The sequence below is a fragment of the Lepidochelys kempii genome, chromosome 2, assembly GCF_965140285.1.
Source record: "Lepidochelys kempii isolate rLepKem1 chromosome 2, rLepKem1.hap1, whole genome shotgun sequence".
Classification (NCBI taxonomy): Eukaryota; Metazoa; Chordata; order Testudines; family Cheloniidae; genus Lepidochelys; species Lepidochelys kempii.
Genome location: NC_136381.1, coordinates 59,746,942 through 59,774,848, shown reverse-complemented (window position 1 = coordinate 59,774,848; position 27,907 = coordinate 59,746,942). Strand labels below are relative to the sequence as shown.

The window sequence follows — 27,907 nt, the reverse complement described above, 5'->3', positions numbered from 1 at the left end:
CAGATCCAGAAGGTTGGGGTTTTCTGTTCATGTCTCTCAGGAAGTGGCAGGATTTCTGGACCGCAGAAACTTTCCAGTCAAAAACTTAGTCAGAATTAATACAGCTCCATACAATGTTTCAGCTTCAACAAAACAGCATATGTTGACAAAAAAGCATTTTGTTGAAAGTACTCAGTGCAGCTGTGTTAAGATACAATCTGTGGCTTCTCTTCTTGGCTGTGTTCTAGATTTTCTGTGTGTCTTTGGGCAAGTCACTTAAACTTTCTGTGTCTCAGTTTCCTTATTGTAAAATGGGGATGATAGTATTTACTTCACGGGGATGAGATTAAATCACTTAATATTTTATGTTTTTTGAGGCCCTTGGATAGAAGATGCTCTATAAGAGATTGTAGTACTATTATTAGCTATCGTAGACCTTCCAGAGGAAGAAACAAATATAGGCCCAAAAGTCCTTTACCACTGGTTATTCCCCTAACATATGGCATAAGGATTATCTTTTAAGCAATAAACCTTAGGCATGTAGTAGATGCTAACTTGTGGCATTTCTCATACTGTCTAGGAGATACATATGTTCTGTGCTGATCAATCAGTTGCCTTTGTTTCAAGTAATTTCACACTAAAAGAAAACCTAATTAGCAATTGCTCTTTGTTATTTTCTTACAATTATCTGCTTCCCAAGATTGCACTCCCATGGTGTCCTCGCCTGTAAACTAAAACCTGTATCATTTGATTATTACAATTGGAGATATAGTTTGGGGTACTGGGCAGAATATTAAATGTTCAATGTGGAAATAAGGTCCACAACCTTAATTTGACAAATCATACCATTTGTTTTAAGTCTTTGAATTTGTAAACCGTAGAAGCTAGGAAACAATATTTGCAATAAATAGACATACATATCCTTAAACATTAGAGTAATTAGAATGACTGGGAAATATGGATTACAATTAGGGTGATAATTTCTGACTTGCTCTATTCTGTATTATCTAGGTATTTTTATTCATTCCTTCGTTCATAGAATGCCCAGAACTGTTGGTTTATCAAGAACAATTTCCTGGCAGAACCTACTTTTCCATTATAGTGTGTGTGTGTAGCAAATTTATGCATTTATAGTTTGGGGATTTTGTTCTTATTCAAGTATAAACTACAGTAGTTTCCTTTGGTGAGCAGTGAGTATCTCATTACCACTATACTGCTATAACCCAGGGGTTATGAGTGTTATTTAAAACACTGGAGCGGTTCATTTGCAGATTCATAAACATTACGTTGAGAACCAGGGGCTTTAATAAACCTGTTTTCCAAGTCTGTTCCATAGAAAATCGCATGTGTATCTCAATATTATATGAAAACCTGAAGGGAGAAAACAATACAGTCGGTGAAAACATGAAGGATTCTTACAAACAGTTGGCAATGTTGATACAACAGTTTGACAAAAAGGTAAATGAAGTATGTTGTATCAGAGATTATGGAAAAATAAGCTGGTATAATGTGACAAGTAAACATAATGCTTGTTTGATTTCAAGTCCATTCTTACACTATGTTTACTGAAGTGTTTGGATGTTTTAATTATAATATTTATATAGGCCCAAAAGTCTGGTAGATAGTTTACCAACTGAGAAGAGGATGAGGTTTCTGCCCCTAGACTCTTGCAGTCTAAATAGAAAATAAGATGGGGAAGAGGGTGGAACAAAAGCTGGTGTCTGACGGACTAATTAAAGTGCATGTCTTGTTGCTTGCATGATCTTTGTCTTCTGCTTTTGGGAGGTGGGGGATTAGGATATGTAGGTTTCCTAGAAGAATTGTGCTTTTCAAGAGAGTATTAAGGTGGTTTGAAGTATTTAGTTAATGTAGTTAACATTTCATAAAGCAGATTTAAATTTCTTGGATGAAAAGCACTGTAGAGATGCTTGAAATGTATGGTGTATTTGCAGGGTATCCTCTTTGGTAAGAAAACAAAATAAAGTCTTCTGCATGCTCTCTTTGTTTGACACATAGTGGGAATTTTGTACTACTGCTTGGGCTTTTGCTGTGTAGTAAATTGTTATAATTTCCTACACACTGCAGCATGGAACTGCACAAGAATACAGGACCCTTTCAGTCCAGAGATTTTGGGTACTAATATTCAGTGTCGGCTACATCCTCACATAGCAAAACCCATGGGAGGGCAATAAAGAGGAGAACAATTTTGTCAATTTTGCAGAGTTTCTCCCTGATTGTTCTTGTCAGGGGGATAATGTTTCCGTCCCACTAAATGAGCCCTAAAACTCAGGATCCCTGGTTGCTAGGGCATACTGCATGAAGGTACCACGGCTCCGTCCCCCGACAGCTTTACCTCAATGGACATGTGCTACCGGGATTTACCCTTGGCCACGGCTGCCTTCAAGAGCGACTCCTGCCATGGAGAAGATTCTGCAGGAACACGTTAGCTAACACCTTTCAAATCCTGCTTTAGACAAAGCCTGAGAAGTCCATTAGCTGTCATGAAAACAGTGTCTTCTGGTGTGGTATGATCATAATGACATCTTCAAGTACAATCAACTTATATCCTGGCTTTAGAAGTAATAGGAATTTATGTAATAGTCATGATGACATTGTGGTGTAAATAAGGTAACTACACAGCTAGGCCTGGTTACGATTTTCCCTTTGCCTCCAGGAGACTCTTGCCCATGTGAGTACAGTGCCTAGTGCAGTGGGGCCCTGGTCTGTGAATATGGTTCCTAGGCACTGCATTCATACAGATAAGTCGCTTTATTATGGTTAGAAAATTGTGTTAAAATTCACCAACTGTGATATAGAAATACACACATTTGGCAAATGAGTTGAATATGTAGGTGCAGATAACAATAATACCTGGCTCCTACATCGCCCTCTTCAGCTGTAGATCTCACAGCGCTTTGCAAAAGAGGCAACTCCCATTATCCCCCTTCAGCTAGTGCAGAAGCTGAGTCCCAGAGGTGAAGTGACTTGCTCGAGGCCATTCAACAGGCCAATGGAGGGGGCAGGAAAAGAATCCGGTTCTCCTGGGTCCCAGTTCAGTGCTTAATGACCTACTGCCAGGAGACTAACTCCTCCTGTATGGATTTGAAGGGTAACAAAGTAAATTTAAAAAAAAGTTTTAATTAGAACATTAAATATTAAACTTCTGATTTTTCTGATTTAGTGAGAGATCCTTGGCAAATGCTTGTTATTTATTGTCTCCAGAATTGACCCTAGAAGTCTGCAGTCTGCTAGCAAACCAATAAAGCAGCTTGAGTGATATTTTCAAAGGCAACTGGAATTTGTCAGCAGTGCTACTAAATATGAAATTCCATATTTGAAAGAAATAACAGATTAATTGAGTAAAATAGAACTCATGGAATATTGCATCTAGGTTGGCTACGAGGAGACTTCACTTTAAAATCAACCACGTGAGGGTGGAGCGTCCCATTAGAAAAACAGTCATTTCAATCCTGATAAATTAGTCATATTTGCTTGTTTATTTTAAAGAGCCCCATATACAGAACCGTATTCATGGCACATGAATTAGCTCCTATATTATGAGCATTCAGTGTGGTAAATGTGAAGCGTTTATACCTACGTGACTCATCAACAACCAATCAGATCATTTGTTTCATTCCAGCTGTGCTCTTTACATTTACATGTTAGTCAGGGAGAAGAAGATTGCAAATACTCCTCTTTTCTCTATTCACAGTTAATTTTCTTTTTCAAAGCCTGAATATTTTAACTCCTCCAGGTTTATCAATAGCAAAGGCAAAGATGGTTTGAACCGAATTCTGCTCTCAGTTGCACCTGCGTAAGCATCTGATCCAACAACCACTGAAGTCAATGGGAAGTCTTCCATCAACTTCAGTGGTCTAAGTCCAGAGTCATTCCAGCACAACAGAGAGCAGAATATGGCCTTTAGTGTTTAACCATTTTTTATTTGGGAAAATAACCTTGTCTTTTTGCACAATTATAAGCAGTGACAAGGGAGGCGGAGAGGGAATTCCATAGTCAAAGGGAGAGGATCCCAAGTCTGAAGGTAATGAAAGAGGCACTGCACTCAAATGTTGTTTGATGATCCAAGTCTGATCTGAGTATTAGGACTCACCATAATGTAAATGTCATAGAAATACAAACATTAGCCTATTTGTCTATCGCTAAATTCTTGCTTCTAGCAAGACCATAAACATGGGGAAAATAGCATTTCTAATCTAATTTCACATTTCTGAACCTGGGAGGAACCAAGGTAGAAAAATTGTGATGGGGGAAGAGTTAACCAAATTCTTTTGAAACGCGTAATTCATTCTTTTAGAATAATAATAATTAATAATAAAAAATAATCATTTGTACTATCATACTGCTTAGGAGCCCCAGTTATAGACCAAGACCCCGTTAAGCTAGGCGCTGTACAAACACAGAACAGAAGACAGTCCCTGCCCTAAAGAGCTTACTCTCAAAACAACAGGTGGATACAGACAGACTGACAGGGGAGTACAAGGACACAAAGAGGCAATATTGATCAGCAATATTGTTGTCAAGTTAAATTCAGGTATGGTTTGAGTTTGGGGCAAAAGTTCAGCAGGTTCTTATTTTACTCACTTCCAGTTCACTCATCCCTAAGAGTAAGGGGCCTTTAAATGAACACCAAAGTAGACTGGACTAAAATAGTGAGTCCAGTAATGCTATTTGATTAACCAAGAGTACAGGGACCTTTGTGCCAAACTGTCCATCCAGACAAGGGGGTTGTGGCAGTATAAGATGTGTGATATTTGTAATGACAGTTCAATTTAGCTTAAATTTTTTTTACATAGTAGAACCATACATTAAGGTGTCCTGACACTGATTGTCATAAATGGGGAGACAGCTCAAAGGGGAGGCCACATCTCTTGAAGATCTAGCTCTTGAAGAAAGCAGCATGAATATAAAATTTTGCCCCTTGCCTCTTTGACTCCAATTAGGTGGGAGTGTTTTTTGATGAATTTGGCCCTGCCCATCTCTGGCCTGTACTGTATCATTTAAAAGGCTGCACCCTAATGGTTAACAGTTTCCATTCTTGGCACTGGTTTCCAAGTTCCATTCATAATGCATAATCAGGTACTTGAGCATAAAATTGCTTTCCTGTTCCATAGTTGCTAACAAAATAAATTCAGCCTGATGCTCTATCGGGCATCTTAGTAGAAAGTTGGCTCACCCACAGGCCTACAATTAACTATCTTTAAAGATGTCGTACAGTCAAATCTCTTCGTTGTTGTATTGGCGCATCTCCTAATAAGCAAGAAATTTGGAAATAAACATTTGCACATATGAACTTATTGAGCCAAATGTCCTGTATGGTGCTTCAGCTCGTACATTTGTAAAATTGCACATGCACATACATACGTGCACCTACACTTCGGAGGAGCAAATACCTGCAGTAATACTATCACTGTTCTTAAAGTACACATGCAGGTATTTCCACTCTCAAAGTGCGGGCGGGCGGCATATATGTGTACCAGTCAGTTGTGAGTGTCTCAAATTCATTTGTGATTCAAAACCATTAATGGAATGATTTCAGTAAATCAGTCCGTCTCTTAGACCTCAGTCTGTAGATTGCACGCAAGCAGTTCTTTGAGTATTTGATATTCAGAATTCACATTGTGTTGATTAGTTTTGTTTTGACAAGGATGCTGAACAGGGTATTTCTGTTCTCTGTTGGATGAGCATAACATTTTTAGAATCTGGTTTATGGAAAAAATTACATCTATGAAATTCACAATCCCAATATTTACATATAATTTGCTTTTGCTGCAAATAATACTGGTGGTAACTCATTCTACAATATTCGTAGAGGTCCTGATTCAAGAAAGTATCCCCCTTCATGAGAGTTCCAATTCAGTTCCAATTTAAGAAAAAATCCTACCCTTCCATCTTCCCCTCCCCCAAAGTCAAGTTCTGTTGACTTCAATGGGACTATTCATTTGCATAGTTAAGCATGAGCTTAAGTGTTTGTAGGATCAGGTCCTAAATGTGGATTTAAGTGTCCAGCTTTAGACACCAAGTCTGAAAACGTGATCTAAAAGCAGCTGAGCATCCCTTTAAATATTAATACAGGAGTGATGTATATTATTTTTTCACCTGCTGTGATGTGGCATGAAGTTTTGGAATGCCATTCCTTCTGGCACTGGACTATAGGCACAGTGGAGATGATATTCTAAATTTCCTAGTGGTGGGTCAGTTACAGGTCACTCTTAAGAATCCCCTCCAAGCGTTTGCAGGTGTGTGCTATGAGCATGGCTTTAATGTTGGGAATGGGGATTGTAGGATAATAGCAGTGCTGGGGGGTCGGAAGAATTATCATTAAGGTGGATAAAAGTCCTTTGCTTTCTGGGATGCTCATTTACCTTTGAACCCCTATTGGTGATGTAGCTGAGGAGGCTGAGAGAATGCCTGGGCCCTCTATATTATAAAAAAGGCAATTAAAAATGACATTGATACACCTGGTGATATGAGCAGCCATCCCTTGAGTCAGTGCACCTTCCTCACTGACTGGGCTTTATGGAAAAGGATATGAAGCATCTGTTTTCTGTAACAGATTGTTTTGTTTGCTCTGACTGTCTGTTTACTATTATTAATATGCTGATTTCTCTATATTGTAGGGCTTATCAGATAGGAACTTCATGCACCTCTTGTTCTTTTCATAACGTTCTTATGTACGTTGAGGTGTGCATGTTAGAATTGGAAGGTTACTTGATAAGGAAGATCCTGCTTAAAAAAAAGTTCTTTAAGAGCCTGATTCTGCACTCACTTACTCAGTCTAATAGTCCAATTAAATTCAGTTTGAATTGATTGGGATTACTGATTAATTTGAATTTTAATGGAACTACTCGCATGACCACAGGTTTTCAGGATTGTGCCTTCAATTGGGAAGCCACAGAGAAAATCAGTGGATGCCCTAGATACTCTATAATGTATCAAGTGTGTGTATATTGACAGATATAGACGTGCACAAATGCTATGTCTGTATGTATATTAAAAATCAATTAATCTAGTAATTCTAATGTATAAGGGTGAGAATTTCAAAAGCAGCTAATGGAATTAGATGCCAGCTCCCACTGAAATCCCTTAGGCCCTTCTGAAAATCCCACGATTATACGTTACATCTAGGTGTACGTATGAGGTGCTTTTTCAAAAGTACAAGAAGTGCTACTATATGTTTACATAAATAAAATACAGTCTCTTATGGGCACGTATATGTGTTATGTGTCTAAACATACATTACAATATGGATGTCAGCATATTCTGCCTAGTGTGTGTCTAGTGTGCATATAATGCCATAAATATATGTGTGCATTTTGTACTAAACAAGATGTTTTGTGTATATTCAAATTAAGCTACTAGTAAATAACTATGTGCGTTTGTATACAAAAAGCAAAGTGTTTGGCAATTTTTTTTTAAAAAGTCCTCAGATCAGAGATGCAGTTCTTTGAGGGAATATATTGAGACCATTCTAAACATCAAGCCTTGTGAATTTAAAGTGTCCTTTATTTTATTTTCTAAGGGAAAGAACATATTTAAAGTATATTTCTACACAATTTCCAAGTCATGCAGGTCATACTTAAATGTACCCCAGTTCTGCTTAAAATATAAAAACTGTGTCCCTGTTGTCCACTGCTGTGATATGATCTCCTGATTCAAGACAACTTACTGGATCACTGACTCCTTAGTATGTTATTGTACAGTATGTTTTAATAATGTCCCACTCTGTTGAACAGAGCAGGGTTACAGAAAAGATATGTGGTTTTTAAAAAGGAATTTTAAAATTACCTAAATTCCTTCATACACAAAGATCACTGTTTATAGTTGAAAAATACGTGGCGTGTTTTGCCAATGACGCTAGCTTGTAGCTGGAAAGTCAAGATATAATTAACTTTTTTAAAAAGATCAAAATCTGATATTAGAAGTCTGTTCAAAACCTAGGGCACATCTAATTACTTTTCTTTGTCTTAATTATTTAGCAAATGCTAATAAACTACATAGATCATGGCGCTCATAAATTCAATAAGCGTATAACTTTAACTGATTTTTTTTCTCTTTGAAGGCTCACAGACAGGGAATTCAATCATAAGCCTATTGCATTATAGCTTCCAATATAACATCAGGTTTTAATAAGCCTCCTGTTTTCTGCACACATGTGCTTAAGACTGCCTGGAAACCAAATCAGTAGAGAGAAGGGATTACTTTAGATTACTTGAAATATGCATTGTTTGAAATGGCCTCTGGTGACCAGCTTTCATGAATGGCTGGTTTTTCTTGTGGGGCACGTCATCTGCTTAATTATATCAGCCTCCTTTGTATGACAAGTGCACTTCTTGTTTGTGTGAAATATGAAGTTTTAAAATAAAGTAAATTAGATGGTGAGAAAATAAATGTAGGAAATTGAGTTAATAGAAGTTTGTAACTTAACAAAAAGGCACTTTTCTTGTGATAGATATGCTAGAAATTTCCCTTAAACTATTGTTTCATGTAGTGTATAGATAATATAAAAGATAAAGCTTGATTTGTTTTGAATTTTTTAAGGATTGATTCAACTCTAGTTTTATGGTACTGAAGTAAAAATTGCCTTTTTTTTTTTTTTTTGCCAAGCAAGTTGATTCTCATACAACTATGCATTTTGAGAATTTCATTGAAATTTGGCAAGCCCCAAGATTACTATGGTAGAGCTCCTGGAAATTTTCTCCTAATAAAGATGCTTTTTATCTTGTACACAATTCTAGAAGTAGATTAGAAAATGTGTGTGCTTTCAGATGAGTCCAGGCTTTCCCTTTTTCAAATCGGTTAGTGGCAATCTCCTGTCTGCAGTTGTTTGTGAAATTACTATGTTAAAATGTAGGTTATGAATCTCTGAGAGCCTGCAGTTACTTTACATTATAATTAGTGGATCTATTAATCTAGCCTGATAAAACATCATAATAATGGACCGATTATATTTTGAAGGTGAGCAGATAACTTTGATTGACTGACAAAATATACCATTTATCAAATAGATGGAGGCTAGACCTAGATAGCAACTACATACTTTGTGTTTGCTATAAATCCTATGCTTTACAAGTAAGATTAGTGGATTAACCTTTAAGAGAAGGTAGTGGATCCTGCTGTTTCCTGATTTTGTTGTACTGTAAAAGTATTTTCCATGGCTTCAGGCTTGATATCCCACAGGAAATTGAAATGCTGCTTTACTCTGTTGTGCCTGATAGCCTGTAAGGGATTGCTATGTTTTTTGTTTGTTTTGTTTTAAGGAGCAGATATAAGTGTCGGACTTGAGAAAGGTCTTAGCACTACTTAACTCATAATAGTAATCTCTGTCAGCATTTTTAAACTGAAATACTTGAATATAACACTAGAATGCAGACTTCTTATTTTTATTACTGCTGTACAATCTTACAGCCCATCAAGGCAATATGTTTTGAAAAGAGTAAAGTCTTCTGAACTACCAGGTTGGTTTGATGCAAATTTAACAAATAGCCTCACATGACCTTTTGTTATATAATTTTATACTTGTATGATTAACAATTTCATGATCCAGGCAAAGTCTCTAACAATGTACCTGTTATAAATCAGATTGTGTTAAATACTAAAACTAAGGGGTCTCATCTCCCGTTGATGTTTGTACATTAAAGATTAATAGAAGCTGTGCATGTGTGTTGAGGGATGAATTAGACCTCTTCTACCCCATCCTGGAGCTTCTCTGCATTAAGTTAAATGAGTGCTGTGCATAACTAAGTACTACAGAATTAGTCAGTACAGATATTTCAGAATCACTGTTGGGTTTTTGCATTGTGTTAAAACAAATGACTGAAAGTGATAGGTGGGAAGCATGGAGTCTGACCTCCACTGGGAGACTGGTTGGCCAAGCCACCACCAAGTTGGTGCTCTTTTCCATCCATCCAGGTCTGTCAGATTTTGGTATGAGACTTGCCATGCAGGGCCTGGCAGGTTAGAAGCCCCACCAGTCAATTTGAGTGGCCTCTGCAGGCAGTTATAAAATACCGTTAGCATCCCCATACCTTCTTCTTCTTCTTCTTCTTTTCTCTCAGGAAGGCTCTGGTATTATTGAAACTGGGAAAGCTGGGGTTTTGGGGTCAGATTCCTTTCAAGGTTGTTAAACTTAGAGCCTGTTGAGTCACCTGATCTACACTAACATCCAGAGAGTTATACTGATCACCATACTTGAGGTCAAGAAGGACTGTTTTCTCATAGTGAGTGGTGTTGGTTTGTTTTCATCTGGAACGTCCTATGAGGATAATTTGTCTGGGATTGTGTTTTGGCTTTCTCCTCCTCCCCATTCATTAAGGGTGGTCTATCTTGTAGAGGAGATGAAGCAGCCTGTAATATGTAATATGGTGAGGCCATCATGGTTATGCCATGGGTGTTTATTATATTTTATTTAATATTGGAATCCTTAGTATCCTTACTACTATTAATAAAAATTTCTTTGCTTTTTCATAGTACCTTACATCATGGGGTATCAAAGCACCTTCAAAATGTTAGTTAAGGTTCACAACATGCATTTATAGTACCAATATTTAATTAACCCACTTTTGCAGACAGGGAAATTTAAAATACAGAGAGACTGATTTGTCCAGTGGGATTTTGTGGCAAGGATGGGAATAGAACCCTAAATCACAAAACCATCCAGTACATAAGGAGGGCAGAAGCCTCTTGCATTAGGATTCTTATTGAAACTAATTTACACGCTGCAGCCAACAGACAGTTATTAGATAGAGCACATGTACCTGGAGAGCCAGGACTACAGTCCTTGTTCTAATGCTCCAAAACCACAGGACATACCACCTGTGATACAGGAGATTCCCCCCTTAGTTGGTAGAAGTAGCTCCGTTACCATGTCTGTGGAAAAGCCACTGGAGGGTGACATGATCATACACACCGGCACTCACACAGCTTCTTAGCTCACTATCTCCAAGCCTGACTTTAGATTTAGGGACATATCAGTGATCCATACAAGTAAGCCAGGTTCCCTCTGCCAGAAAAAGGCAGGCTGGGGACTCATGATGTTTGGAGGCCTCTTCTCCAGGACCTCTTCTCCAGGACTCTGGTTGTGGAGTTGCCCTTAGGCCTCTAAAGTATACAATGAAGAAAGAAACTTAGGAATGTTTAGTGGGTAATTGATATTATACAAAGTGTATGAAAAGTGGCATTTAAACCTAGAGAATTCTAGCAAGAGTTTTATTCATATTCTTTGCAAGGGGGTACTATCAAGAAATATGTTAGAATCAAAAAGCCAAAACATTTCCAGGATAGTACTGGTATTGATAAAGTTTTGAAACTGACTAGTGATATATGGTTCCTCAGTTTTTGGGTGCCCAACTTGAGACATTGTAAAGAAGTCCAGTTTTCAGAGGGAAAGTGCTCAGCTCTTTCTGAAAATCAGCCCTCCTCTATGGTATATTGAGTCAGGCACTAAATAGTGGGGACACCAAAATCACTAGTCACTCCTAACAATTTTGGCCAAAATGTGAGAATTGCTTGTAAAGTCATTATCCTTTCCTCCCTTTTTCCCTTCCAGTGATGTTGTCCTACTGACAGCCCTGGAGAGGGAAGCCTTCTTTACCCATACCACAAACTGTGGCAGCACAAGTCTCCTCCCACTGCTACACTGATCTAGTTTAAGCCTCCCCTGAAGGAATTATCTCAAGGGTTGCATGAGGGGCAGTTCATTCTTCATGTCCATCAGTCGTAGCCTGTCTTCTGAGAATACCAATATGGATGCCAGCAGAAGTGCTAAGTTTTCATTTTTGTCGCACCAGTGTTAGAAAGGTGAACTCAAGCTAAGACCTAATATTCAAATGAAAAAAAAAAAAAGAGTGACTGTGAACTAAAAATTACATCCAAATGAGGAAAGATGGTCTTTTTAAATTTTCTTTTGCTCTTGTTTTCCATTTTCCTAAGATTTCAGTTGTCATTATGTATGTTCTACTGATAAAAAATATTTAAACTTTCCATATAGCTTCGATCTAAATTACAATCAGTGTTCTCATTTACCTGCCTGGAAAAAGGGAACTTGTAGTCGAGTTTTGACTTTTGGATATTGCACAGTCCTTTAAGTTTACTTGCCATGTGTAAAGAAAAAAGGTCTCTCTTAAAAATCTCTCCTATTTTTGACTTTTTCAAGACAAACTGCTATGTCTCTAAGGACACTCGTAGGCTCCGAAAGAGTATCCAACACAAACATTGCATCCTTGTCTCCTCTATCAAGCTCTGCATTTTGTCTGCTTTCTTCTGTACTTCATTGCCTTCTGGAGCTGGAAACCAGCCTGTGAGAGGATGGAAGGTTTTAAAAGGTCACTTTTGAATAAAGAATTGTCTGTACAAAAAAAAAGGGGGGGGGATACCGTTATTCAGAGCTCTATGAGTGATCAACGATTGCATTTCTGTGCTTTTGCGCAAGAGTCACTTTTTTTTAAGTTTTAGCTCAATTCAGTCATTTGTCCTCCCTTATCAAGAGAAAAAGAAATTAAATAGTTGGAAAGTAACTTCATACTTTTATTTCTAGAAAAGAATTGTCTGACTAGGATGTTTGCTTAATAAAATAAAAAATTAAGGCTAAAGGATTTTTTTTTTCCTCACTGACTGACTAGTATAGCCCAAACAAGTTGAAGAATAGCTGGTAATGTTGGTTTGGACTGTTCTAAATTTTATTAGCACTGAGGTGTAATTGTCAGGAACTCGAAGTTCATACTGCGGGGGATTATTCAAACATGTTGGTGCCAATGTTTGCTCAGTGCAGTCAGGATGACTGCACTTTCTGGGTCAACATTGTCTGAAAAAGTTTGCTGTACAGTACAACTGATATAAGAAATGAAACATTGACTCTCACTTCACACATCTTTTCCAGCTTTGTGAGGTGAGTCAAAGTTTTGCTATTTAAAGATCAGACAGTTAGGGAAATTATATTTTTGCTTTTGCATCAAAAGCCTGTGGTGTCTGTCAGAAGAATGCTTATTTCTTCAGTGATCCTGTTCTTTGTCAGCTTTTCTGTGAGTTGGAACAAATATGTGGAAACTGAAGTATTTTTAAAAGTCACTCCAGCCTAATTACAGACTTACAGTCTACTTATCTGAATGTCCTGTAATCACTGAAATGGTATTTAACACTAAATGCCGATCCCTGCGTATTGGCTTTGCATTGCCCTAAAGTCAATCATAGACCAGAATGTTTGTTGGTGAACAGACAATGGAAGACAGGATTACTCTGCAACAGACACTTGGATTTTTGTTTGAAAGACATTCACACTCCTCTGGTGTCATTACAGCCTGCAGAGTGAGCAGTATGAAACTGTTTATAGGATATCTTGTGAAGCTTTAAATAATAGGTTTCAGAGGAGCAGCCGTGTTAGTCTGTATTCGCAAAAAGAAAAGGAGGACTTGTGGCACCTCAGAGACTAACAAATTTATTTGAGCATAAGCTTTCGTGAGCTACAGCTCACTTCATCGGATGCATTCAGTGGAAAAAAAAATGCACTGAATGCATCCGATGAAGGGAGCTGTAGCTCACGAAAGCATATGCTCAAATAAATTTGTTAGTCTCTAAGGTGCCACAAGTCCTCCTTTTCTTTTTTTAAAATAACAGGTGTGTGTGAAAACAAGCACAGTATCCCTTTTCTAGCAGTCTGTGTCAAGTTCTCCCTCACAAGATGTATATCACCTTTTGTTGTATTTTTAGATGAGTGATGGGCCCCTTTTTCTCTTGTTATGGAGTGCTCCCATTAAATTAGGTGTTTGTCTGCTACTAGCTAATGCTGCATGTTTAAATATGAAGTCTCAGGTGTGAGAGTGCTGACCTTCTGAGGAAGAGTGCTCCCTTATAATTAAGGCCGTGGCAGCCCAATTCCCATGCAGACTTTCCCGTGTGACTTGTTTTTTTAAAAAAAATTATGAGGCTTCTGCAGTTTATCTGTAGTCCCAAAATAAAAATTAATAAAAAAAAATGCTTTCAGCAAGTTAATGCCCTAAAGTGAGATGGCATTACTCCAAGCTTTTTTCCCATACTGTGTAATGTGATGTTTTCACAGGGCTTCAGTCAGTCATGCAAAAAATGTTGAAGTGTAAGTGGCTAACCTTTAGTCCCAAGACCAATCAATCATTTTCAGTTGCAGGTTTAGATCTGCTGCAGCAAAGCAAAACTTCGGTGCTTGCATCAAGTCTTACAATAGCAAGGCTGTTTGACTGACAAGCACCGGGAGAGGGGTTCTGAGAAGCATACTGAGCTGAATCTGAAAAGGGAGCATTGAGGAGAAGGGTTTGCCAGAGGTACTGTGCATTATAGATGATGCACTCAGTTCCATCGTTGATTGATGAGAGACAGTTACGTGCTTTCACAATGCTGGGTAAGATTGTCTGGATGTCACTTAAGCTGAGATCTCTGTCAGTAGAAAGATGACTTTTCAGTGTGGTGATACAATGCAGATTACAAATGACAGCCATGCTGTTCTGTCTGCTTCATGAGTGTTTAATATCTCATGCAGGTGAGTTAACCTAAAATAATTCTGTTGCTTTCCAGGTGTCATCCGGCTGAAATTAACACTTCTTATTCTGAGAATTTCACAGGATGATTATAAATTTTGTACAAAGACATATGGCAATGACAAGATTATATATTTCACTTACCTCTAAACACAAAGGTGCCGTCTAACCAACCAGGAAGATATGCCATTATGTAAGCAATGGTGAACGTAGATTTCTTCTATTTTTCTCGTTTAGTAGAATTGCTCTGATGTGCAATTCTGGAGAGTTAGTTCAGAGCACAATAAGTTGTGAGGTCTTTGACTAACACGTCTTCTGCTTTTACCTTCTTTTAGAGCTCCTCCTACAGATGTTCTGAACATCTCTGCATCATAGCAATTCATTACTACACCCAGGTACTGCATTTAAGGAACACTGTGCTGAAAACAAAAAAGGGGTGTGTGGTGTGAAGTGTGAGGTGTACGTGGGAAGTTGTATGAATACATAGACTAACTTGGAGCAAAAGTAAAATGAAAAGTGAAGTTGCAAAATGTCTCAGTGTATTCTCAGAAGATGACTTAGTATAAAACTACTATTAATCTACGTGAGTTGCTGTCACACTACTCTGTATTTGCTAGTTTTGACTTCTGAATATCACCTTTCTCCAAACGTTTTTGCCAGTTTATTCACTGTTTCGGCAGCATTTCAATTTTAATCTTTTTCTCTCCACAGATCTTGAAAACTAAGGAACAGACACTTTGGGGCAATTATTTTGCTTGTGATATTGAAACTACAATGAAATATTATTGCTTTGCACTCCTTTTGACTGTGCTCAGTACTGACTTGCTAAGAAGTCTCTGTACTACTGTCAAATCCCCAAGATTCAGAGGACGTGTGCAGCAGGAGCGAAAAAATATCAGACCCAACATTATTCTCGTACTAACAGATGACCAAGATGTGGAGCTTGGTGAGACATAATTATGTTATTTGCAACTCGGTTTCTTTACACATGTATTTCAGTAACTTCTGCTATACATGATAATTGACATTCAAAAATGTGCCTGTTCTGCAATGTTATCAGACATGGTTCACCAATTTGGAAATTATATTGTTAAAAATTGTATTATACATTTTATTGCTCATCTGATTTAACTCAACTAATTCCAGTTTAGGGGATAAGTATCTAACAATCAGCCATGTTAACCTAGGAGGAATACAGTATGTAAAAACATATAGGGCCAAAAACAGTTTCAAAAAACAAGAAATTCAATTAATAATACTTAAGTTAGTTCTGACAGTCTGCTTTTATATAACTCTTTAAAAAGTTGATGCTATTGTTACCTATTGCATGGTACCAGATGGATAAAAAGCTATATTTTCTTTTTTGTCATGTACAGCATACGATCTGATATCTTACACACACATGCAAACTTGACCTAATTTCAGCTCACAAGTTTATATTATTTATATGTCATTTTTAAATATCTTTAAAGTCAAGCTATTTTCATACCATGTCAATTATAGGAAAGGAGGCCAGTTTAGTTGTCCTGTGTATATGCAGTTGTTGTTGTTCACAACTTGGACAACATGTAGGAAATGATTTTCTCATAATTTTCTGAGGAAAAAAAGTGTTTAAAATATTTATATGATCTTCAAGAAGTCCTTCTTGGCATATTTTCCCTTAAATGCTCTAGAAAGATATTAACCACTAAACTTACATAATTATGGGCATTTTTGTATTTGCTATGATTTGGTAATGACTGTACAACTTTTGGGGCTGTTAGTCCACAAATAATAAATTCATATTTCTTATCTTAGGGCTAATCCTGTCATTGAGCATAGTGAGTTTTCCCATTGAGCCCTTAGATCTGTCTGTCTAATCTATTTTATTTGTGTCTTCTCTAATCACTGGTTTATTTAACCGTGCAGCGTAATAAATGGCCATCCAGTGATTATAAACAATCCTATATTATTAGTCTAAGAGATTCTAGAGCTATTATGTAGACTTGTTTCTTTTAGTTTCAGACATTTTGGAAATTTCTGTACAAGGGTCAAGCCCTGGCCTCCCTTCTACGGCTAAACAGGGGCCCATTTCCACTGGGCACTGGGCCAGGCTGTAGAGGCCATGTAGAAAAGAAAGTGCACACAGAACAGTGCTTTCTGGCAGCTGTCTTCACAAGACCATGGAGAGGGGATTGTAGGTATGCTGGGAGAGTAGCAAGGATGTAGTAAATCTCTCTGTTCACCTACTGGAACTGCTGACTCGGAAACTTGCTTAGGGGTTCACAGAGGGCTGAAACCACTGCAACCTGCTTGTACATATGCCTCACCACTGGATTGAAGCAATGTTCTGTTCTCCACAATCCCTGCATAGTTTTCCCATGCATAGAAAATGTACATACCCTTTGCACATTGAACCAGGATTTGTCCCCAAGGCATGTCATTTTTTTTTTTTTGCAGTTTCAACAATAGATCATTCTGCTTATTTGAAAGGTATAAAGATACATTATTTTCTACATATGAGTCATCATTTTTCTGTTTATGACCCCACGTGGGCAAAGCTCAGTTCCTTTAAAATATTTAGAGTTGGTTATGCCATGGCATCAGGAGGTCTAAGACTTATGGAATGTAACAAACTCTTTTAGGATTCCAACATAAATGATTCTCTATTCTATTTTGAGCACAATATATCTGATAACTATTGCAAATCACATACTTTGTAATAGAAGATGTTTGCCTTCTTAGTGTAGAATCATTGAAGCAAAATACGTAAAATTCACCTCCCATGTGTCCTAGAGTTATACAGAACAGTGAAATAAAATCTAAAATAAAATTTTGCAGGAAGCTGGGAATTACCACAGAGTGCATGATAGTGTATAATAATGTTTCCCCTTATAACTCAAGCAGCTAGCCAATATTCAGGGCCTTGTGAATTACTTATTTCAATTAGGAGAAATTGATGGAGTCAGCTGTTTCTTTGATGCAACTCTGTGTATTTTACAAGGAATGTACATAAAGTCCTGTTACCCTGAACACAGTAGGAATCAAACAGCAGGATACAGTTTCTTTGCTCACAATTCCAAGCCTCTTTCCAGCCAGCACTCTACCCAAAGTCTTTCACTGTTTTTTTTCAGAGTCAGGCTACCCGCGTGCTTCTCTGGCTGTCTCTGGGACTTCTTCTTTGCTGCCTTCTCTGTCTGTCTCCATGGTCAATCTCTCAGTTTCCCTCATATGGTCCCCTCCATTTGCATTCAGCCTGCAGTCAAACCCCTCCACCCACATAGCTTAGATTCCTGTGCAGCATTGCATGTGGCCTATGTTTTGGGGGGTCGCCTCTATTGTTCCAGCTATCTAGTCCATAAACGTGCTTGATAGCTTTTTACATTTATCCTGAATGAAGAACACACACACACACGCAGGTTCACTCAACCCCTAGCACAACAGTACATTATACAATGTATGATGTATAATGTCATGAAGGAGATGGGACTCATAAAATCTCATTGGGATTTCCAGTTGATGGAAAACATCTTTGTAGGTACCAGATTTGGGGTTGTGACCCACAAATTAGGAATTGTTGCTATAGTGTGTGCAAATTGATACCTGTATAGTGGGAAGAGGGAAATAATGTGGCTTTATTTCCACGCACACACATACATAAAATAAACATAATGACCTGTTCTTGAAATCAAAATTAATCTGTTTTTATGAATGGGGAATAAAGACGTATTATTTTTCACATATGGGAAATAGCATCTTCTAAGCTGGGCCACTGAGAGCTTGAAAATACAGTAGAATCACAGACGGGCCAGCCAGTGTGGGGAGCCTCAACAGGCATCTTCCTGGTTTGTTGTTCATCACCTTCAGTAGAACTTCTGCAGTACTGAGAGAGGCACACGCAGGAACAGAAACTCTGAACGTATCCAGAGACTTGAAAAGTCCTCTCTCCTTGCTGCATTCTTGCATGGGAACCAAAGAAATGCTTTTTGTTTTGTGATTGTGAGATCTGGTTAGCAGATGCAGTTTCAGAGACCTCTATCTGTGGGGCAATTGGAAGAAAATTTCCAGTAGCAGTAATGCTTCCTCCCATAAGCTTTTGCTCTGGGATAAAGCTTTGGCTACTGGACATGGTCTCCATTAGAATATCCTGAGCAGTCAGGCTGAATTTTTTGATCTGACAAAATTTCCTAATTCATATGACCAGACTGGACATTCCCTGGGATCTGGTACCCTTCAGGTCCTCCCCAATTTAGACACGTACAACATCATTGTCCTGTTGTCTGACATAATCTGCATGTGTGCCCCGAGGACTGTCTCCAGATGGCAAGGTACACAGGCAGTGAGGAGAGCTGCAGATGGCAGATAATTGTAACTTGTTAATACCAGCAAGTCTCATCTCCTACTTGTATTTTGCTGTATGTAAGGGGACTGTTGGTCTCTTACTAAAACTCAGTGGGGGGTTTTTTGGTTGGCTAGCTCCCAGTACCAAAAGTAAGGGGAAGGGTCAATGGGAAATCAGGACCCTGACACTCACAGTCCCCTGGAACAATGAAGAGAGGCCAATGTGAAACTTCAGGTCAACCTGACTGACAGGGCGGGCAGGCTAATGAGGGAGTCAGGAGGCCAGGGGATCCCATCCTCTGTGTGAGCTGGAATGCCTGGGTCAGATAGAGTGGGGCCGAGCTAAGGAGAGAGCAGGGGCCCAAGCTGTGCTGGGAGCAAAGTCACAGAAACAGCCTGGAGAGCAGACCTGCGCTGGGAGGAGAGCTGTAGTAACCAGAGCCAGAGGAGCCAGAAAAGCAGCCCAGGAAGCAGGTCAGCGCTGGGAGCAGAGGCACAGAAGTAGCCCGGAGAGCTGTAGAAACCAGAGCCAGAGGGGCCAGAGAAGCAGCCCAGGGAGCTAGAGACAGAGCACAGTGCTGAGGTAGAGTGAATCTGGAGCTGGGGCTGGAGCAGTCTGGAGCCGGGTGAGGTGAGCGGCTGGGGAGAGCAAGGGGGACCCTGGGCAGTGGGCCCAGTGCAGGGAGATGCCCCCAGCCAAGAGGCTTCACAGGTCAGACTTGGAGGGGGATCGTAACCCCGACAGGGCAGGGGCGATGCTGGGAAGAAGGGTCCTACCATCTAAAGCCTGAGGGCGTGTGGCCACTGCCAGAGCAAGTGTCTGACCTGCAGCATCCCTGCAGCACAGCCAGGGCCTGAGAAGGAGGCCTGGGACTTGTGAGGAACAAACTGAATTTCCCTTATCTGGTTGTGATATCCCCATGCCACAGAGTGGGGTTATGTATTTTCCTTTAACCTTCTCCATTTTTTCCTTATTTTTTTTAATTGATTGCTGTTTAATAAATTGTATTTGCTTTGAACTGTATGTAATGATCAGTGGGATCCTATCCACAGGGTCTGGCTCTATGGCACGGGGAGATCACAATCAGCGTCTCAGGAATGTAAGGGAAGATCACCGTCTGCTCTTCACAAGTCCCAGCGTTGACAGTAATGTACTGCGGCAGCAGTAGTAGCAGCAGCAGAACTGAGCAGTTACTTTCCTAAATTCTGTATCTTTAAATCCCTGCTCTTTGTCTATATTTAGTTGAATATTTTCCTATACACATTTCTATACAAGTTTGCAGGGTGAAAAGAGCATCTGTGAAAGGGTAATGAACTCGACTCACCATGGGCCCATTCCTGCAAAGTGTGCATCTTTAAAGGTCACATATACAGTATTGTGGCAGACTAGACTACTCAAAGGAGAGATGTAAGGAGTCCCACATAGAGGTACCAACTGTCTAATTGCACAAACCCAAACACCCTTGCCCCACCTCCTGCCGTGCCCCTTCCCTGAGGCCATGCCCCTGACCCACCCCTTCTCTGAGGCCCTGCCCCATCACTCCATCCCCCGCCCTCTGTTGCTCGCTCTCCCCCACTCTCATTCACTTTCTGGGGCAGGGGGTTGTGGTGTGGGAGGGGGTGCGGGCTCTGGGATGGGGCTGAGGGGTTTTTCATAGATTCATAGATATTTAGGTCAGAAGGGACCATTATGATCATCTAGTCTGACCTCCTGCACAATGCAGGCCACAGAATTTCACCCACCACTCCTAAAAAAGACCTCACACCTATATCTGTGCTATTGAAGTCCTCAAATTGTAGTTTGAAGACCTCAAGGAGCAGAGAATCCTCCAGCAAGTGACCCGTGCCCCATGCTACAGAGGAAGGCGAAAAACCTCCAGGGCCTTCCAATCTGCCCTGGAGGAAAATTCCTTCCCGACCCCAAATATGGCGATCAGCTAAACCCTGAGCATATGGGCAAGATTCATCAGCCAGATACTACAGAAAATTCTTTCCCGGGTAACTTGGATCTTACCCCATCTAAAAACCCATCACAGGCCATTGGGCCTATTTACCATGAATATTTAATTACCAAAACCATGTTATCCCATCATACCATCTCCTCCATAAACTTATCGAGTTTAATCTTAAAGCAAGATAGATCTTTTGCCCCCACTACTTCCCTCGGAAGGCTATTCCAAAACTTCACTCCTCTGATGGTTAGAAACCTTCGTCTAATTTCTAATCTAAATTTCCTAGTGGCCAGTTTATATCCATTTGTTCTTGCGTCCACATTGGTATTGAGTTTAAATAATTCCTCTCCCTCTCTGGTATTTATCCCTCTGATATATTTATAGAGAGCAATCATATCTCCCCTCAACCTTCTTTTAGTTAGGCTAAACAAGCCAAGCTCCCTGAGTCTCCTTTCATAAGACAAGTTTTCCATTCCTCGGATCATCCTAGTAGCCCTTCTCTGTACCTGTTCCAGTTTGAATTCATCCTTCTTAAACATGGGAGACCAGAACTGCACACAGTATTCCAGGTGAGGTCTCACCAGTGCCTTATATAACGGTACTAAAACCTCCTTATCCCTACTGGAAATACCTCTCCTGATGCATCCCAAGACGACATTAGCTTTTTTCACAGCCATATCACATTGGCAGCTCATAGTCAACCTATGATCAACCAATACTCCAAGGTCCTTTTCCTCCTCCGTTACTTCTAGTTGATGCGTCCCTAGCTTATAACTAAAATTCTTGTTATTAATCCCTAAATGCATGACCTTACACTTCTCACTATTAAATTTCATCCTATTCCTATTACTCCAGTTTACAAGGTCATCCAGATCCTCCTGTAGGGTATCCCTGTCCTTCTCTAAATTAGCAATACCTCCCAGCTTTGTATCATCTGCAAACTTTATTAGCACACTCCCACTTTTTGTGCCCAGGTCAGTAATAAAAAGATTAAATAAGATTGGTCCCAAAACCGATCCTTGAGGAACTCCACTGGTAACCTCCCTCCAACTTGACAGTTCACCTTTCAGTAGGACCCGTTGTAGTCTCCCCTTTAACCAATTCCCTATCCACCTTTCAATTTTCCTATTGATGCCCATCTTATCCAATTTAACTAATAATTCCCCATGTGGCACAGTATCAAACGCCTTACTAAAATCTAAATAAATTAGATCCACTGCGTTTCCTTTATCTAAAAAATCTGTTACTCTCTCAAAGAAGGAAATCAGGTTGGTTTGGCACGATCTACCTTTTGTAAAACCATGTTGTATTTTGTCCCATTTACCATTGACTTCAATGTCCTTAACTACCTTCTCCTTCAAAATTTTTTCCAAGACCTTGCATACTACAGATGTCAAACTAACAGGCCTATAATTACTTGGATCACTTTTTTTCCCTTTCTTAAAAATAGGAACTATGTTAGCAATTCTCCAATCATATGGTACAACCTCTGAATTTACAGATTCATTAAAAATTCTTGCTAATGGGCTTGCAATTTCTTGTGCCAATTCTTTTAATATTCTTGGATGAAGATTATCTGGGCCCCCCGATTTAGCCCCATTAAGCTGTTTGAGTTTCGCTTCTACCTCAGATATGGTGATGTCTACCTCCATATCCTCATTCCCATTTATCATGCTACCATTATCCCTAAGATCCTCTTTAGTCTTATTAAAGACTGAGGCAAAGTATTTGTTTAGATATTGGGCCATGCCTAGATTATCCTTGACCTCCACTCCATCCTCAGTTTTTAGCGGTCCCACTTCTTCTTTCTTTGTTTTTTTCCTATTTATATGACTATAGAACCTTTTACTATTGGTTTTAATTCCCTTTGCAAGGTCCAACTCTACTTGACTTTTAGCCTGTCTCACTTTATCCCTACATATTCTGACCTCAATAAGGTAGCTTTCCTTACTGATCCCTCCCTTCTTCCACTCCCTATATGCTTTCTGCTTTTTCTTAATTACCTCTCTAAGATGCTTGCTCATCCAGCTTGGTCTACAACTCCTGCCTATGAATTTTTTCCCCTTTCTTGGGATGCAGGCTTCCGATAGCTTCTGCAGCTTTAATTTAAAATAATCCCAGGCCTCCTCTACCTTTAAACCCATAAATTCTTCAGTCCAATCCACTTCCCTAACTAATTTCCTTAATTTTTGAAAGTCAGCCCTTTTGAAATCAAAAACCCTAGTTGCAGATTTATTTTTGTTAATCCTTCCATTCAGTTTGAACTGAATTAGCTCATGATCACTTGAGCCAAGATTATCCCCTACAACCATTTCCTCTATGAGATCCTCATTACTCGCCAAGACCAGATCTAAAATGGCATCCCCTCTAGTCGGTTCAGCAACTACTTGTTGAAGGAATCCATCAGCTATCGCATCTAGGAAAATCTGAGCCCTATTATTATTACTAGCACTCATCCTCCAGTCTATATCTGGGAAGTTAAAGTCTCCCATGATCACACAGTTTCCATTAGTATTTACTTTATTAAAAACATTAAAAAGGGCTCTATCCATATCCAAATTAGATCCCGGTGGTCTATAGCACACCCCAAGCACTATCCTAGGGGAGGCTCTAATAGTTTTCTTCCCCAATTTAATTATTGCCCAGACAGACTCAGTCATATCCATTTCATCGCTTCTTATTTCTTTACATTCTATCTCATCATTGATATACAGTGCTACTCCACCACCTTTACCTTTATTTCGGTCTTTCCTAAACAGCACATACCCTTCAATACCTGTAGCCCAGTCATGACTACTATTCCACCAGGTCTCTGTTATACCTATAATATCTGGTTTCACTTCCTGCACCAGTAACTCTAGTTCCTCCATTTTGTTACCTAGGCTCCTTGCATTAGTGTACAAACATCTTAATTTTTGCTGTTTGGCCTCACTCACATTCTGTACCCTATTAGGCACGGTTATTTTACTACCAGTATAACCTATTAGACTTGTATCTACACTGCCCTTCCTCCTACCTACAGCTGTATCCACTCTTACTTCATTTTCTTTCCACTCTATGCTAAATTCTGGCGTGGAGATTACCTGGACATCTCCCAACCATCTCCCCCAAATTCCTAGTTTAAAGCTCTCTTAATCAGTTGTGCCAGCCTCCATCCTAGAAGTCTATTTCCTTCCCTACTCAGATGAAGTCCATCCCGAGAGAACTGTCCTCTATCCATGAATGCCTCCCAATGGCCATACATCCCAAAGCCCTCCTTATAGCACCACTGCCTAAGCCATCTATTGATAGTCATAATCTTGTCACACCTTTGTTGCCCTTCTCTAGGAACAGGCAAAATCCCACTAAAGATCACCTGAGCCTCAATTTCCTTAAGCGTCCTCCCCAGCCTAACATAGTCTCCCTTAATACTTTCCAGTGAGAATCTAGCCGTATCATTTGTTCCCACATGAAGGATAATTAGGGGATTCTTTCCCGCTCCCTTTAGAATCCTTTTTAACCTCAGGTCTACATCCCGTATCTTAGCACCTGGAAGACAGCACACCCTCCTATTTTCTGGATCAGCTCTGGTTACAGGCCTATCTATTCTTCTCAATAAAGAGTCCCCAATCACATAGACCTGCCTTTTCCTAGTGACAGTGCTATTCTCCAGTCTATCCCCTGTTCCCTCTGGCTGCAAGTTTTTTCCATTCCCATTCTCCCTTGTAATCCTTTTTAACCCATCCTGTATCCTCCTGGGGCTCATATTTGGTGTAATCTCCATTAACTCTTCCCCTTTTCCTATAGGACTAACCGCTCTTCTCTTCTTCCTTGCCCTGTCACCTTCAGTGACTACCTGCTGAGCCCCTTCTTCATTTTCCAACTCTGCAAACCTATTCTGAAGCTCTATTTCTCCTTCACTAGCCCGTCTTTTCCTCTGCCTAGTTCTTTTAGTCACATGCTTCCACTGACCACTTTCCTCACCCAGTCTCCCCTCAAAATTCCCTAGTCCTGCTTCCATCTGCAAGTCTGAGCTTTTCCCTTCAGATACCTCATGTCTTTGCTCCATAATCTGCTCAAACCCCTTCCTAAACTCTACCAGACTTTCCACCTGCATCTCCAAACCTCTGATCTTTTCCTCCATCAGCTCTATCAGACGGCATTTCATGCAGACAAAACTCTTACCAGGTGCCCCCTCCAGGATCATGTACATACCACAGCTTCCACATCCAGTCATCTTCATTGTGTCATCTGCTACATGGGTCACTCCCACTGCCACCTCTGAATCTGTCATAGCCTTCCCACCTAAATCCTGTTAATCTGGGAAACACAAACCACACCAAAACACCACCACCCACAGCAAAACCAAACCCCACACAAGCACCACAAGACAAACTCCGCTTTCAAACTCCCACTCAAACTCCCCTGTTTACAGCTCTGTTTGCTAGCTCCTGTGCTGCTGCAGCTGTCTGTGCTGCTGCCTGACTGGCTGCTACCTTTATAGGACCCCTAGTCAGTGAAGCCCCGCCCCCTAATCAGGGCTCAGCTTCTCTTCCAGCACAAAGCCCCTACAAGCCTCTACACATACAAATACTACCAATACAAAGCCAAACAAACACAAATACCTTCTCCTCCAACAGAACTCCCACTCAAACTCCCCTGTTTACAGCTCTGTTTGCTAGCTCCTGTGCTGCTGCAGCTGTCTGTGCTGCTGCCTGACTGGCTGCTACCTTTATAGGACCCCTAGTCAGTGAAGCCCCGCCCCCTAATCAGGGCTCAGCTTCTCTTCCAGCACAAAGCCCCTACAAGCCTCTACACATACAAATACTACCAATACAAAGCCAAACAAACACAAATACCTTCTCCTCCAACAGAACTCCCACTCAAACTCCCCTGTTTACAGCTCTGTTTGCTAGCTCCTGTGCTGCTGCAGCTGTCTGTGCTGCTGCCTGACTGGCTGCTACCTTTATAGGACCCCTAGTCAGTGAAGCCCCGCCCCCTAATCAGGGCTCAGCTTCTCTTCCAGCACAAAGCCCCTACAAGCCTCTACACATACAAATACTACCAATACAAAGCCAAACAAACACAAATACCTTCTCCTCCAACAGAACTCCCACTCAAACTCCCCTGTTTACAGCTCTGTTTGCTAGCTCCTGTGCTGCTGCAGCTGTCTGTGCTGCTGCCTGACTGGCTGCTACCTTTATAGGACCCCTAGTCAGTGAAGCCCCGCCCCCTAATCAGGGCTCAGCTTCTCTTCCAGCACAAAGCCCCTACAAGCCTCTACACATACAAATACTACCAATACAAAGCCAAACAAACACAAATACCTTCTCCTCCAACAGAACTCCCACTCAAACTCCCCTGTTTACAGCTCTGTTTGCTAGCTCCTGTGCTGCTGCAGCTGTCTGTGCTGCTGCCTGACTGGCTGCTACCTTTATAGGACCCCTAGTCAGTGAAGCCCCGCCCCCTAATCAGGGCTCAGCTTCTCTTCCAGCACAAAGCCCCTACAAGCCTCTACACATACAAATACTACCAATACAAAGCCAAACAAACACAAATACCTTCTCCTCCAACAGAACTCCCACTCAAACTCCCCTGTTTACAGCTCTGTTTGCTAGCTCCTGTGCTGCTGCAGCTGTCTGTGCTGCTGCCTGACTGGCTGCTACCTTTATAGGACCCCTAGTCAGTGAAGCCCCGCCCCCTAATCAGGGCTCAGCTTCTCTTCCAGCACAAAGCCCCTACAAGCCTCTACACATACAAATACTACCAATACAAAGCCAAACAAACACAAATACCTTCTCCTCCAACAGAACTCCCACTCAAACTCCCCTGTTTACAGCTCTGTTTGCTAGCTCCTGTGCTGCTGCAGCTGTCTGTGCTGCTGCCTGACTGGCTGCTACCTTTATAGGACCCCTAGTCAGTGAAGCCCCGCCCCCTAATCAGGGCTCAGCTTCTCTTCCAGCACAAAGCCCCTACAAGCCTCTACACATACAAATACTACCAATACAAAGCCAAACAAACACAAATACCTTCTCCTCCAACAGAACTCCCACTCAAACTCCCCTGTTTACAGCTCTGTTTGCTAGCTCCTGTGCTGCTGCAGCTGTCTGTGCTGCTGCCTGACTGGCTGCTACCTTTATAGGACCCCTAGTCAGTGAAGCCCCGCCCCCTAATCAGGGCTCAGCTTCTCTTCCAGCACAAAGCCCCTACAAGCCTCTACACATACAAATACTACCAATACAAAGCCAAACAAACACAAATACCTTCTCCTCCAACAGAACTCCCACTCAAACTCCCCTGTTTACAGCTCTGTTTGCTAGCTCCTGTGCTGCTGCAGCTGTCTGTGCTGCTGCCTGACTGGCTGCTACCTTTATAGGACCCCTAGTCAGTGAAGCCCCGCCCCCTAATCAGGGCTCAGCTTCTCTTCCAGCACAAAGCCCCTACAAGCCTCTACACATACAAATACTACCAATACAAAGCCAAACAAACACAAATACCTTCTCCTCCAACAGAAGGAGTGCAGGGCGGGAGAGGGGGCTCTGGGCTGATCCTGGGGCAGGAGGTTCGGGGTTCAGGACAGGGTATGGGGTGTGGATTCTGGGAGGGAGTTAGGGTGTGGGGGGGAGCTCAGGGCTGAGGCAGAGGGTTGGGGCACAGGAAGAGGTGTGGTCTCCAGCTGGGCGGCACTTACTTTGGGCAGCTCCTGGAAAGCGACCGGCTCCTAGGCTCAGGGGCAGCCTGGCCAGGAGGCTCTGCGCACTGCCCCGCCTGTAGGCACCGCCCCTGCAGCTCCCATAGGCCACGGTTCTTGCGCCTTTGAGCCAGACATGCCGGTTGCTTCCTGGGAGCCACGCGGGGCCACTGGACTTTTAGGGGCTTAAAATCTCCTGGATTGGATTCAGTAGCCAGGAGATTGAGGCCCATTCTGGGAGACTCTTGGCCAATCTAGGAGGGTTGGCAACCCTACTCCCACAAAGTCAAAAACACCAATTCCTCATTTTCCATCTCCCACTTAAACAAAAAAAAGGGAAATTTGATACAAAAGACGAAGTCAAATTTCAGTTGCTAACACTGATTCGTCAACCCCACAAAAACCAACAAATCAGTGTTTGGGGTAACCAGTTAACTTGAAATCGACTAAATTGTTTAAAAATA

General features: G+C 40.9%; 1 protein-coding gene across 2 annotated transcripts in view; it reads left to right on the top strand.

The window, feature by feature from the left end:
- SULF1 (sulfatase 1) overlaps positions 1-27,907 on the top strand; it is a 153,369-nt gene that overhangs the window by 34,263 nt on the left and 91,199 nt on the right. The window contains exons 2-3 of one of the 2 annotated variants that reach the window (XM_073330899.2): positions 14,837-14,896; positions 15,213-15,447. In XM_073330899.2, the coding sequence (XP_073187000.2) occupies positions 15,276-15,447 (172 nt within the window). In that variant the 5' untranslated portion in view covers positions 14,837-14,896; positions 15,213-15,275. Of the gene's footprint in view, positions 1-14,836; positions 14,897-15,212; positions 15,448-27,907 lie in introns of those variants that run through there. The other variant, XM_073330901.2, reaches the window with a different exon arrangement.